Source organism: Balaenoptera musculus, chromosome 4 (genome assembly GCF_009873245.2).
Source record: "Balaenoptera musculus isolate JJ_BM4_2016_0621 chromosome 4, mBalMus1.pri.v3, whole genome shotgun sequence".
In the NCBI taxonomy this organism is placed as follows: Eukaryota; Metazoa; Chordata; class Mammalia; order Artiodactyla; family Balaenopteridae; genus Balaenoptera; species Balaenoptera musculus.
In genome coordinates this window covers 11,498,729-11,513,570 of record NC_045788.1, presented here as the reverse complement: position 1 = coordinate 11,513,570, position 14,842 = coordinate 11,498,729, and the positions used below count along the sequence as shown (strand labels likewise).

General features: G+C 42.1%; 1 protein-coding gene across 1 annotated transcript in view; it reads right to left on the bottom strand.

The window, feature by feature from the left end:
• Positions 1 to 14,842, bottom strand: part of COL6A5 (collagen type VI alpha 5 chain) — a 110,201-nt gene that overhangs the window by 61,589 nt on the left and 33,770 nt on the right. Inside the window, exons 11-22 of the mRNA XM_036850673.1 lie at positions 14,385 to 14,477; positions 11,666 to 11,719; positions 9,711 to 9,782; positions 9,362 to 9,388; positions 9,206 to 9,250; positions 9,066 to 9,119; positions 7,130 to 7,192; positions 6,427 to 6,492; positions 5,945 to 5,998; positions 2,717 to 2,752; positions 2,153 to 2,215; positions 651 to 713 (exon numbers count right to left, since the gene is read on the bottom strand). Coding sequence (XP_036706568.1) covers positions 651 to 713; positions 2,153 to 2,215; positions 2,717 to 2,752; positions 5,945 to 5,998; positions 6,427 to 6,492; positions 7,130 to 7,192; positions 9,066 to 9,119; positions 9,206 to 9,250; positions 9,362 to 9,388; positions 9,711 to 9,782; positions 11,666 to 11,719; positions 14,385 to 14,477 — 690 coding nt within the window. The remainder of the gene's footprint in view (positions 1 to 650; positions 714 to 2,152; positions 2,216 to 2,716; positions 2,753 to 5,944; positions 5,999 to 6,426; positions 6,493 to 7,129; positions 7,193 to 9,065; positions 9,120 to 9,205; positions 9,251 to 9,361; positions 9,389 to 9,710; positions 9,783 to 11,665; positions 11,720 to 14,384; positions 14,478 to 14,842) is intronic.

Here is a 14,842-nt window from a genome sequence, read left to right as displayed (position 1 = left end):
AAATGTGTTTCAGTTTCCCGATCTGCAAAGGGGCAAAACGGTCTTTCACAAATATGCTGGGAAGATAACTGAGCAAACATGGGTATCGCTTGCCTTCTAAACTCTCGCTATCTGAGCTGAAAAACTGAATAGATTCAGAACATTTTTCATATGAATCTCTCACCATCCAAACTCTCATTACTTACTGTCAGAAACTTGGGAATCAAGTAGTTTCAGAGGGTGAATTCAAAGCTGAACTTAAGAATCAAATAAATTTGGGTAGCGAGGGATCTTTGCAGAGTCCATTTCAAATATCTATAGTCAATGGAGATAGGCATGGCACTGATAATTTTTAAAAGTTAGAAAAAGCAGAATAACGTATCAGGTTTTGAAATGTTCAAGAGTCAGCAAGAGGTGCATTCTTCTAAAGGCTTCCTTCAGGCGGATGAAGTGAGTTTGTGCTTTCCAAGTCAAACCCCCGGGAAGGAGAAAGACGAATGTACAAGGAATCTGAGTTGTGCTAAAGATTTGTCCCAAATTTGTCCCAAGTTAATCCCCAAATGAAATACTCCATACTAGATAATATAAAATAAACTCTACTTGAAGATGTCTTTGAAGCAAGAGGAAAATGAAGGTTGGAGACCATTTATGGTACCATCTGAGTCACGCACCTGAGGTCCTTTGTGCCCCTCGTTTCCCTTCTCTCCTTTCCTGCCGGGAAGTCCATTTGACCCCTTTGGTGGTAATAAAAGAAACACAATGCAATGAAGTCAATGAAAACTGACTTTCTTCATTAGCGCTTTTGAAACACCTGCATAGAAAAGCATCTATCCAGCCCTTCAATCAGCTTTAACACTGCGATTAAGCATGTCTCAGAAGAGGAGTTGAAAGGAGACCCAGACTCAGTGGAGCAGCTCTTATGAAGGAATTTCCTGCCTGGGTGTAAGACCTCATCCCTCTGTGGCAGGGAGAAATGGAAAAGAGACTAAAAGGAGAAATAAAACCCATAGAAGAGGGAAGTGAGACATAAACAATAGGCAGATGGATTCCTTTGATGGGGCAGGTTACCTGGGCCAAAGTGCATCAATGTGTAAAAGAGAAAGCAAGTTAGCACAAAAGGACATTTTAGCAGCAGATCCCTATCAGAGGAATTAAAGCATATTTTTTTGTCATATTTCCCATTAAATGCATGGATCTCATATGGTTCTCTCACACAGAAAGAAAAACTAGAGGTGCTGGTACTGTTTCTCATCACCAAAGCAGTAGCTGTAAGATGTTCTGGCTGCCCAGTGCAAATGGTGGTTACAGCCCCTGGGCTGGCCTTGGTTCACAGCCTGAGCATCAGAGGGACCCTGGAGGGGCTGAGGTAATGTCACCCCTCTCCCTAAAAAGTCTGGGGATGGATTTAGGCTGGTCCCATTGTTACTCATTCTAGAGGACACCAGAACCACTCAAGAGAATTCCAAATTCAGTCTTAGTATGAAGAATCTAGAACTTTCTAGAAGAAAAATGAACTCCTGGAAAGGTCTTAGGATGGACACATCTATGTAGGCAGATCCTTCCAGACAAGTTCAGGCTTAAAGTAGACTCCATCAGGTGACTATGTACCCATGTGTTGCAAACCATTCTCTAGGATGACCCTGGCATATTTCTGACATGGAAAAGAAACAGAGATGTCCTAATTCCAATGCCCATCTCACTAATGTTATGACCAAGAAAAAATACAGATGACTCACATAGAGCCCTATCGGTGATATTGCAGAAGCACTGTCACCCCCTGTAGAGTCAGCTTTGGAAGAGGTGAATAATAGTTGCCAATTCCTAACTTTCCTTTATCGGAGTCTGTGTGCAGGACCTCACTTAAGAAAAATCAATTTGTTGATCTAGATACTGATTACTAACTTAGTATTAAGGTCTCAATAATTCACTATGACTAAAATGCAGACATGATGCCAGGTATACACAAGAGCAAGCCTTTCTTCTATCAGTGAGCTACAAATTTTGACGGAGCAAAATCACCCACCCACAATGGGAAATGTAGAATCCCAGAGAAATGTACCATGGTGGACGGCGGGGGCAGCTTCAAATTGTCTCAGTTATTTATTTTTTATACAGAACTACATCTTCCCATCAGAATAACAGCATTATCAGTATTACAAATATTCCAACATACCTGTAAGCCTTGTAATCCTTCGGCTCCTGATGCACCTTTAAGTCCAGGGTTCCCTGGTTCCCCCTGATGGATGAGTTTTCAGTGTTAAGATTCTCTTCACATGGTTTCCATATACGTTTTCTCTTCATAGTGCTCCAGGGCTTCAGGGCATGGTACCCATGGTACCCAGGAACTGTCTTGTCTGACTCTTGGCTCATGCCCTACTTGGCCTAGGATTGTACTCTTCCAAAATGTCTGAGAATTGAACTCCAGGTCATTTCTTACTCTAAGACAGAATTTCACTCTCTTGCAGTCAATGCCCAGGGTGTGTGAATAGCACAGCCTGCAGGGCTGCACAGGTCCCCTGTCTCTGAAGTGTCTGTGAAGGAGGCTTGCTTTAGGTCAGCCCTGTCCTGTGTCTGGCAGTCTAACTGATCCCCCAGTCGGTGGGGCTCATGTCCAGTGCTCAGCACTTCCTACAGCAGCCGCATCAAACACTAACTCATTGGCAGTACCATCTGCCTGTGAGACATCTCCTTGGCCTCACCTCCCACAGAGGACAGGGTGGGGGGGAAGGATACTTACCGAGGCACCCTGGGCCCCCCTCTGGCCTTCTCTTCCCTGGATCAGAAAAGACAAAATGTTAGTGTGTGGGTGTCTGGATGGAGACTCCTTAGAGGCAACCTGACCTGTCTTGTCCCTGACAGACACAGTAATGAACAGCTCGCAGAAATGGTTTCCCCGAATCGCTCTCCAAAGACAAGTTTACACACTGGGCATTTAATTACCAACTAACATTTGGAGGATTGATCGCAAACCAACCCAAAAGTCATTACAGACCTAGCTCCAGTCTGACAACCCTGACAATTATCTGGGAGGCTGTTTGGAGAATGAAATCATCCTGAAGCACCTGTCTGATACCTCCCTTCTCCAGCAAATCCTACAAAGTACTGTCTGCTGATCAGAGGTTTCCTGCATGAGAACAAGCTGTGCCATATCCGTCTCTCTCTGTCCTGGGTCCCTGATGGTATCTTAGGGGGGAGTACAAACTCATTATACACAGTGCTTCCCATGGGCCCACTGGGGTTAGACTCCATGGAATTCTCCAAGGAGGAAATGGCTGATGGGGTCAGGTCAGCTCTGTGCTGGTCCAAATGCCACCATCAGGGTTGTCTGAGAAAAGCTGGTCTGAAGCTAAAATCTGGCATCACCTCTCCAGAAGCTACCTCAAGTTGCCAGTGCAGGCTCTCCACCTAGTGGCTGTCTCTGCTTTCCAGAGGGTAGCCAAGCAGGAAGAAGATCCAAGCCCCAGATCCTAACTTTCTCCCTAAATAGCAATGATGTCTGCTCTCACCCCTCACCTCCCACCTCTGTCTCGATGAGAGAGCCACGGAACATCTCACCCATTGATCTACTTTGTGTAGTGATAAACAACTATGATTATTTTATGTACAAAACAAATACTTAAAAATTCTTCCTACATTCACTTGGAAAGGTAGCCATGGAAATGATTTCAGAGCAGCAGTTTTCTTTCAACTGCCCAGCTTCTGAACCTCCTTAGAATAAAACACCTGACCAAATAACACCTCACCAGTTTGGCTGATGATTAGAATTCTTCCACGGAGGTTCTACCCCTCGATTCAGGTACTCTTTGCTTTTAAAGTGCAAATACCCTTTGGGAGAAGTTACCCATTGTAACTTGTCAGCCATTTGTACCTTGATGTGACTCACAGAACTCTTGACAGATGAAAGCAGAGCAGAAACAGTAAAGTTTGAAGCCACTGTTTCCATGATGTCATAATTCTGTCTACATTAAAAAGCAAGGATAAAATAGCATTCCTATTTTAGTAGCACAATGGTTAGGGATGTGTCCTCAGAAGTCAGACAGCCTTGAGCTCACCCCTGCCCTTTAAAGCCTGGGTGGCACAGAGCAGTTGCACAATAGGTCTGAGCCTGGCTGATTAGGAGTGAGACTCCCTGGGTTCAAACCCCAGCTCTACCATTTACCTATCCTGATCCTAGGCAACTTGTCCAAGGTTTCTTGCTTTTTCTCATCTGTAAAATGGATATAATGATAGTATCTACCTGATATATTTGTTATGAGGATTAAACAAATTAATATTTGAAAGTGATTTGATTAGGACCTGGCACAAAATATGTGCTCTAGAAATATAAATACTATTATTTATATGTATTCCTTGTGCCTGACAGGCCAAAGGCAATGGGCCTGGAACATGGTTTCAAATGCTCTGGTTCTTAGTACATGGATCCGTTGCTTTGTCAATAGCTGGGGCAACAATTAATTTACACAGGTTGAAATTCTGTCATGTGGGAGGAGATGTCTTAGGTTTGCTTGTGTTTTTAGAATTTGTCATCCATTTAAGATCCTCTGACCATCATAGAGAAGTCTAGCCTTCACTGGAAAGGTGAAGGAGGGTGTAGAAAAGCCATTGTTTTATATCCATCCATGTTGATTTGTTTAATTACAAAGGAGAAGATGGGCAGGAAAGTGGGTGAGAATGGGGGAGGGAGGCTGAGAGCCTCCTGTCCATGGAGTGACTTAAACTCATTGGCTGGTTTGTCCAAGTAATAATCCCCTACCCCACCCCACTATTTTTTAAAAGTGCCTGATTAATGATGACAGTTATAAAGCTATTTCAAACTAAAAGTATTTTCTCTTAAACCAACAAAACTACATATTTGTCTTTAAAATTTATAGCATTTAGTTCATCTTGCTGCTCTCCTGCTTCCTCTGATTAATTGTAATTCTCTTGTATGGAGAGGAGGGCAAAGTCCCAAAGAATTTCACCAGAAGCACTGGGAGGCCTAAGCCATCCAACTGCAGACCCTTTCCCTTAAGAACTATGAGTCAAGATAAACAAAGGCAAGAGGAACTAAAACGTTCATCCACTATCTCTCCCAGAGGGAGAGGCAATCAGCCACAGCTTTCAAAGTGGTGAGACGATTCCAAGTTTGTGACAGAAAAGGAAGCCAAGTATTTTCAGTGTCCTCGTGAACAAAACTCAGGGCCAAATCTACATTTGGACATTATTCTTTTTTGAGAATAATGAGTGCATGATGAAAGGGTTTCTAACACATTATAAATATCCCCTCTAACTTTGGTAGTCCACAAAGGGAAAAGTGATTTCTTGGTTGTTCCTTAAAAAGAAGCAGAAATCCAACATTTCTGTTTTAAGCTTGATATCACATGGGATGCTGTAAAATTAGCACAGCATCTTCAGGTTGCCACCGGTTTGGCCCTAATCGCCAATGTTTTGGTTTATTCAGGAAGAATTTATCTGTGATTCTTCTTTCCTTTGGTGACATATGAGGAGGAAGAGAGCACATTTACCTATTTCTTAATATTCTACAGAAGCTCAAAGATGCTAAGCTACTGGAGGAAGGTTTTTATGTGAAAGTCACTGGCTCCCTTCAAAGACATTTAAAAGTTTCTGGAAGGTGGAAAGGGAAAGGCACACTGTCACAGTGGTTCTCAACCAGGGGCAATTTGCCCCACCACCACATCCCGCATTACTCTCGACTACATTTGGCAAGATCTGCAGGCATTTTTGGACATCACAACTGGGGAGGAGTGGGTGCTACTGACATCTAATGAGTAGAGACCAGGGATGCTGCAAAACATCCTATAATGCACAGGCTAGCCCGTCACAACAAAGAATTACCTGGCCCCAAATGACAACAGTGTCAGTATATCTGCCCTGGATCAGCTAACTGCAGCGACACATATTCTGAATGCCTCTTGGCATCTCCAGGTGATAAGGAGGGGAAATAAATGTCCACGGAAATACTTACCCTGCTCCCTCTGGAACTAGGACTGCCTTGTGTCCCTTTCGGGCCGGTTCTACCCTAGAAACACAATTGTTCCCCCAAGATCATAAGGCAAAAGATTCTGAGTAAATGACAAAGACATCAGCATAAAAATCTCAAGCACTATTAAAACAGAACAAATGTGTCATGCCAGAATGTTTCTGCATATTAACCCTATTGGGTATATATCCATTAAAGAGGAAAATGGTATAGCAACACGCACTGCTAATGACCAATTTCCCCATATAATATCACCTGCTAGAAACTTAATAACTTTGCCTATAGAGGTGTAACCTACTACAGGCATACCTTATTTTAAGAAAATAAGGCTCTCTTAAATGGGAACTTTGGGGTGATTGTTAGAAAAACTGTTATGTATTTTACTAAATTAATTTAGACTTTAGGAAAGCCTCAGCTCGATAACAGAATTAATCAACTCAACATATATGTAAAATAGATCCAATTACTTGTCTTCCTTGTTTTCCTTTGGAGCCCTTTTGTCCTTTGATGTTATTGCTTTGTCCTGGATTACCCTAGAGGAAGGTTTTAAAAGTACTTTAGAATCAAGAAATATCAGGGTTTTTTTTTTTCTCAAAATGGTACAATATTAAGAACTAAACTAATTTGGGTTAAGTAATGAGAGGTGTGAGAAAATTCTCCATATTTGAAACTCACAAATTAAAAAAAAAATGAAACAATATTTCTCCAAGTCTGAAGGAGGCTTAGTGATAAATGAAGAATTAAAAGAGTGCTTGCTGAAGCTATGGCGAATTTTCCCTTCTCTGTACTGGCAGCTTCACTGATGCACTCATCCAAACATGCTTATGCCAGTCTCTCAAAGGTGTAGTAAGATTCCCCTATAATCGAGTCTTCAAATAGGGAATCAATAAGGTTAGAAAACCAATAAGCAAAATTATAGAAATTTCATTCCCAAAGGAACTTGAAAGTCTCAAGATACATAAGGATGAATAAGATGGTATTTTAGTTCCCATCTCTGAATTTTTGACATAATCAGCCCAAATCAGATGCAGGTTTTCCCCAAACCAATAAGCCTCAGTCAACACCTACCACCCCTTCCCAAGACATGCCTTTGCCTACAGGTTAGCAGGAGACACAAGAAGTGTGGAGTAAACTACACAATTCAGAGCCACTTGGGCCCCAGTAACTTACAGTATCCCCTGGGAAGCCCTTCTCCCCATATCCCCCAGGAGGGCCTCTGGAACCTGGGCTGCCCTGAAAAAAATAAAATGAGCTTCTGAGTTAGCTTGTAGGAGGGTGTTAAAATGTCATGGGTCCTGGTGTTTGGAGGGGAGAAAATCAATCAGACAAAATGATCCATGTTCCTCTAACCCAGCCAGATTCCCTTTGACCTCTCAAGCAGTACAAGGTCCAGTTTTAAGCCTATAGTCAGGATTATTTATAAAAAGGCTGGGAAAAGGGAAAACTTCTTATGGTCTAGCAGAGTACTGCCTAGCAGAACTTTCTGCAGAGATGGAAATGTTCTCCATCTGCACTGTCCAATATGGTAGCCACTGGCCATAGTTGGCTGTCGAGCACATGAAATGCGGCTAGTACAATTGAGAGTAGAATTTTTCATTTTAGTTAATTTGAATTTACTGGTCACATATTGCTAGTGGGTATCGTATTGGACATCCCAGCCAGTCTAGCAACTTCTGACATCTGTAATTAAATTGTCCACTGGGAACCACCACTGGGATGTTCCATTGTCACCTCAAACTCAACTGTTCCCAACTAAACTTGCCCAAGCTGGGATCCTTGCAGGCATTTTGACTGGCTTCTCACTCCCTGCTCCTCTGGCTACCTGGAGATCTGATATCCTGGAGTCAGAACTAGGGTGAGAAAAACAAGGTACCTAGGGTGCAAAATTTAGGCAGGCACTCACGCTTTGCTTCACTCTGAGAAAGAGTGCTTCCTTAAATTTTGCACACTAGGTCCTCACTCCAGCCTGGACCCTGTTACAGCCTTCATGGGTCTTGTGTCTGTTGCTTTACTTGAAGTCTTCATCACTTCTCACCTTTATTATTACAGATCTGCCTCTCATATTTGCCTTGCCTCTATGTCATCCCCAATGTATCCTCCACACTACTGTCACGGAATATTTCTAAAGTGCAAATTCAATTGTGACCTCCCTACTTAAAATTTTTCTAAGGGTCCCCATTCCTTAATGGCTAAAATCCAGACTCCTCCTCCTTGGCTCACCAGTGCCTTCACCAGCTCTTCCCACCCGCTCTTGAACCTCACCTCCCTCCACCTGTACCCTAAAGCTCACACAAAGCAGAACAACTTGCAGGGTCCCCAAGCCTACATGTCTTTGCTTATGCTGTTCCCTCTGTCTGGACTGCCCTTTCTCCACATCTTACTAATTCCTATTCATCTTCAGCTCAGAGATAATTTCCTCCGGGAAGGTTTCCTGCACTCCCTCCCCACCCTGCAGAGTTTGGTGCCCTTCTCTGGGCTCCCACCTAGTTACCTATAACATGACCCCAACCACACACTGTGTCATCATTAGCTATTGATATGTCTGCCTCTCCAACTACACCGGGGGATCCTTGAAGACAAGGACAGTGTGGTTCATCTCTGAGTCGTTAGCACATAACTTAGTGCCTGACAAATGCCAGGTATTCAGAAGTATTTGATAAATAAGTGAATCAGAACATAAAAGGAGAGCCGCTTGGAACCAAGGAGGCACACATTAATGAGTGTCAAAATGAATTGAAAATAAAAAAATGTTTCTCTGTGATTTGCTACACCAAGGCCACCAAAATAATTTTGTCTCTTTCTCTTGCTTTTTATTTTTTTCTGATACAATAAAGAGAAGAGGTAAGCTGCTAACAGGCAAATGCATTCATTTGCAGACTTCTGAAAAACATGCTCATAGAAGATCCTTGCAAGTCTTGAATCTTTCTAGCTGGAAATTCTTGAAAACTGCATAGTTACCCACTTGCCCCAAATGGGGATGTAGCATCTATTCGGTGGTAATAGGCTTCATTGCTGTCAACTTTATTCCTCATAACCTGTGACACACAACAATTAAGACCATCTCTAACACCAAATTCTCCTTCTTTGATGTAATGAAAAGTGTTACCTGGGATCCTGGATCACCCTTTTCTCCCTTTTTCCCAGGAAGTCCATGAAAGCCCTAAAAGAAGACAAGGCAAAATTTCCCATTAAAGAAATACATCAACCTCATGATGATTTCACGGTACTTGAAGAAAAATGGCTTACCTCTTCCCCATTGAGTCCATCAATCCCATCGTCTCCATGTTCTCCCTGAAAGACAAAGATGGGCAGCAATCAGGTCAAGGGAGATCTCTGCCACATGCTTATCAGTAAACTAAGTCCATTAGGAAGTGAAATTAACTGAAGAAGTAACTACAGTACCTTATATCCAGCAGATCCTTTGGCTCCCTGTAAAAGATTAAATATCTCTCACCGGCATGTCAAGGAGAATGTGGATTCTCAGTCTGTTGAGGCAGGAAGGGGCTGCCTCCGTTAAGAGAGTGATTTTGTATTTCTTTAGTTGCTTCTGGGTTTCCAACGACAAAGAGGTTATAGGTGGAATTTAATAATGCTCAAAATTTCTTGAGATGACTAAATAGACTTCCTCTGCAGAAGAGGAAACTAACATGTAATTGGAGAAAGGGAAAGTGGGAGGGGGGATGGAAGAGAGAACACAGAAGAAGGAGGAGATGGAGAGGATGCCATAGAGAATTTAAAACACAATATTTACCTTTCGACCCCGCTCCCCTGGACATCCTGCAATCCCTCTGTTTCCTTGGGGTCCAGTGTCTCCTTGTCTTCCCTAAGAAAAGGTACCCAAACAGGTATCCAAAGTGACTCTTTTGCCAGAAGCTGCCAACTGTTTACTTTTCAAGAGTGAAGCCAGAGCAGCTGGGCACTCTGAGCTCTAGACAAAGCAAACTCTCCTGCAAATTCATTAATTAACTCTGTTTTTCCCCTCGATTCAAGCATTTTCCCTTCAGGGCTTCCTTACAGATCCAAGATCACACAAAGGTGTGGGATGGGCTCAGTTGCTTCCCTGCCCTTATCAGAAAGCACAGCCAAAGGTTTGAAGTCACTTCACTTCACAGCCACATTCCCAATGCTCGACTGATACGTGTTGGCCCTAACATCTTGCCCAGGCCCTAACGCTGGCCTGGAAAACTCAGATTTGCTCACGGCAGAGAAGCAAGTTTGTGCCAGGGGACAAGAACTGAGTAGAAGCAGTTGATAGGAAATGACACTGCCCCAAGCCAGTGCTCATGGGAAGGACCACCAGGCTAAAGATCCCCAAAGTTAGAGCATCCACACAGGGAAGAGCACTCAAGGTCAATGACATGTGCTTCTCCCGTTAGTCTGCCTTCTCCCAGGAAATATTTAAATACAGGCAAGGGCTAGAGTAAAATGAGTCTCAAGAGAAGAACGATATTGTGTTTCCTGAGAGCAGGAACCCCTAACTGTCTCTTTTCCCGTTGTGTCCCTGGTGCCTGGCTCAGATCTGTGTGCACAGAAGGTGCTAATGGTTTGCTGTGTGGATAAATACTCATCTAGCAATGAACTTAGTTCTTCCTTTCCTGGTAGGTGAGGGGAGAGGTGATTTTCCTTTTGCTGCTTTGCTTTCTTTATTCTGAGGATTGTTCCCAGTAAAAGCAGGAGGCCTCACCTATGGCCACAGTTGCTGAGAGCCAGCTGTGGGCTCACAGTCAGGCATTGGGTGACACTCTTCCCCTCACTCAAACCCTGGCTGGCTCAGTGGGCTCCATGACCCCTCTGCAGGTACAGGGTGGATAAACTACAGTCTTAGAGGAATTTATAAGTGTTTACAGATGAGGAAACTGAGGGTCAAGAAGTTACATACCTTGTTAAGGTTTCACGTCTAGGTCAGCCCTTGACTGTCTGACTTGGGAGCCTATACTTTTATTTATTTATTTATTTATTTATTTTCAGATCTCAAAAATGATTTTACTATTCTTTTTTTTTTTTGAATTTTAGAATTTTATTTATTTTTTTATACAGCAGGTTCTTATTAGTTATCCATTTTATACATATTAGTGTATATATGTCAATCCCAATCTGGGAGCCTATACTTTTAATCACAACTTGCTGTGCAGATAAGGATTCTAAGGGGATGGAGATGCAGGCTGGATGCCTCCTAAGCTTTTCTTATCCCAATGGAGCCACCTAAGTGGTTTCAGTTCCTCCAAATCCATTTTTATAATTTGGTGAACCAAGTGAGAGCTCTGGTTTGGGGGTCAAAGATTGAGATTCGAAAACCACATGTGGCATGGGACCACAACACCATGTTTAGGGGGTGCTTTGCCGTCTTCTATTTCCATGTCAGAAGCACTGGGCTGCAGGTCCAGAGAGAGCCCCTAATGGATAACCCAGTTTCACCCTGTGCAGGGGCAATAAAGAGGATGTCCAGCTCCCTGCCACCCACAAAAAAGTGCCAGGCAAAATGTAGGTAAGCCTGCTCCCTCCTTCTCCCAAAAAGTAGGTTTAGCAAGTGCCTCATGATTAAGACAAGGAAAAGGAAAAAATAAAAGAAAAGCAACCCATTCCCCCTCCCCCCAAACTACAAAAAATATATAAACAAAACCCCATTATCCCTTCTGGAAAATAAAGCTTTTTTTATGAACAAAGGAAATCAGTAAGTATGGTGGGCAGTGGGTCACAAAAACTTACAGGGTCTCCTTCCTCTCCGCTGTGTCCTCTGCTGCCTTTCAGACCTGGAAAACCCTGGGAGGAAAGAGAGAAAATTCGATTTTAGTCATCTTCCATCAACTCAAACTTGTTACATTAGGCATTTTAGGCAAGACCCTCCTCCAACCTGGTTGTGGTTTTTGCAGGTGTGGCTGTGAGTGTGAAGAGAGTCAGACAAGTTCTGGGGCTGGCTTTTGTCCTTGTTATTGGCTCTGAAGCCCTCTGCGGAGGTGGCCTCCTGATGCCTACAGGAGGCTGAGTTTGGAACCCAGTGCAGCTCAGGGCTTCAGGGTCAGCCCGGTGCCTGGGGGGGCGTTGCATGGAGGACAGTGGTGGCCACCAGGACCCTTTCAGCAGGCAAATTGATAACATTTCCAAAGAGATCATTTTACTTTCTTCTGCTTTTTTGAGAGCTCAAAAAAGAATAAGCCCTTCTCCAACAACAAGATTATGCATATTTAAGTTGCTATCATCTCTCCCTCTGCGTTTAACTGCCTCGTGGTTTATTTTTGGCAAGGATTTCCTTTAAGGTTTGCTTTCCTCACCCTCTAACACAGGTCCACACTGTCTGCTCAGTATATTGGGGAGTTTTGCTCTTGGAATAGAATTCTATTACCAAGCAACATAATAATAGAGGAAACTGTGCTAAACAAAACACTGTAACTTAGTAAAAAGTCAAGGGGAGGGATGAATTAGGAGTTTGGGATTAACATATACACACTACTGTGTATAAAATAGATAAACAACAAGGACCTAAAGGGAGGTCCTTGATGAATTATCCTTTCACAAGGATGGACAATGCAGCACTCAGGAGCAAGAATCGTGTTTGAGCTCTTAAAATAAAATAGACCAGACTCCTTTTCATTGTGATATCTAAAATGCATTTGAAAAAGTGCATAAAAGTAAATAAAATAGAAAGGTACAGCTTAATTATTACAAAGTGAACATCTGTGTCATCACCACCCAGGCCAAGAAATAGGACATGGCTGGTACCCAGACACAGTAGATACCCCAATCACAAACAATTCCCCACCCCTCCCCTGGGAACACACTCCTGCTTTTATGATAATATTTCCCGGACTTTAAAAAAAAAATACTTCACTACTTAATCATTCATCCCTAGACACTATGGGTTAGTTTTGCCTCCTTTCAAACTTTTTATAAATGAAATCATACCATACGTACTTTTCTGTGTTTTGCTTTTTTTGGCCATTATTGTGTTTGTAAAATTTTTCCCTGTTGTTATGTGTAGCCGTAGTTCATTCATTTTCACTACCTTAGAGCCGTGATATATTTATCTATGCTATTGCTGTGTAATTGATCTTTCATAATCTTTTTTGAAGGGCTATTAATCTGCAGTGCTATGTTCTTTTTGCAGTTCAATCACCTATCATTGCTGATGAAGCACAACTTTCCCCACCATTTCTAACACCTCTTGCCGCCTTTCAAACTGTCTAATGTGCACCACCTAGAGGGGTGGGATAGGGAAGGTGGGAAGGAGGGAGATGCAAGAGGGAAGAGATATGGGAACATATGTATATGTATAACTGATTCACTTTGTTATAAAGCAGAAACTAACACACCATTGTTAAGCAATTATACTCTAATAAAGATGTTAAAAAAAAAAGACTTTAAAAAAAAAATAAAAATAAAAAAAAGCAGTTTCACGTGAATTAAAGAGAAAAGAAACCTCAAGGAATGATTAAACATAAAAAAAAAAAGTATAAATTGCAAAGCCAAGGAGCAACACCACCAAGGATACATAAGAGAAAAGGGAGTCATTCTTAATAGTAGCATCAAAAGTGAGCCTTCTGAACCCTCTTACACTGTTGGTGGGAATGTAAATTGGTGCAGCCACTATGGAAAACAGCATGGAGGTTCCTCAAAAAACTAAAAATAGAGTTGCCATATGATTCTGCAATCCCACTCCTGGGCATATATTTGAAAATATTCTAATTCAAAAAGACACATGCACCCCAATATTCACAGCAGCACTATTCACAATAGCCAAGACATGGAAGCAACCAAAAAGCCCATCAACAGAGGAGTGGATAAAGAATATGTAGTATATTTATACAATGGAATATTACTCAGCCATAAAAAATGAAATAATGCCATTTGCAGCAACATGGATGGACCCAGAGATTATCATACCAAGTGAAGTAACTCAGACAAAGACAAATATCATATATCACTTATACATGGAATCTAAGAAATGATACAAATGAACTTATTTACAAAACAGAAATAGACTCAGACATAGAAAACAAACTTATACTACCAAAGGGGAAGGAGGGAAGGGATAAATTAAGAGTTCGGGATTAGCTTATACACACTAGTATGTATAACATAGAGAAACAACAAGGTCCTACTATATAGTACAGGGAACTATATTCAATATCTCATGATAAACCATAATGGAAAAGAATATGAAAAAGAATGTGTATATATGTATAACTGAATCACTTTGCTGTGTTGTAGAAATTAACACAACATTGTAAATTAATACTTCAATAAAATATATTTTTTTAAAAAATGTGAGCCCTTCTGATCTGGCTCCTACACCATAGAAGTCACACAAACGGCCCAAAGTAATCACATCAGCATCAAGCAAAGGTTGCAAACCCAACTACTCAATCTCAGCTCCACCTACACCAAATCAAAGCCCATTCGGTAAAAGCATGTCACAACTGAATGGCACCTTTAAGGCTTGTGGTCCTTGGACCCCTTGAGGTCCTGGAGTCCGTGAACACTTGCAAAATGTACAGCAGCAAGTCCTCTCTGCAATGTTTCCCTGGAAAAAAGAAAAAATGAGTGAGCAACTATGGTGAGGAACTTCATCACATAAGAACTGAATTGACATAAATCATAATTCACCACCTACAGCCTGTCCTCTCTCATTGGGTGAGGGGCTGCAGAGAATAAGAGGTGTTTTTTTGACTTAACCCTGAAGAGAGAGCACCAGATCAGCAACTGCACTGGTGACATACCTTTTCTAAGGAAATGACCTCTATTTATAGAAGGGGCACTCACCACACAGATGGCCACAGGCCAAGTGTGCACAAGACTGGTTGGTTCCTAGTTGACAGCTCTTGTTTCCTGGGATTTCTGCAGCATAAACTGTTGGGGGCTTTTGATTTGATTAGGGGTTGGTTGGAT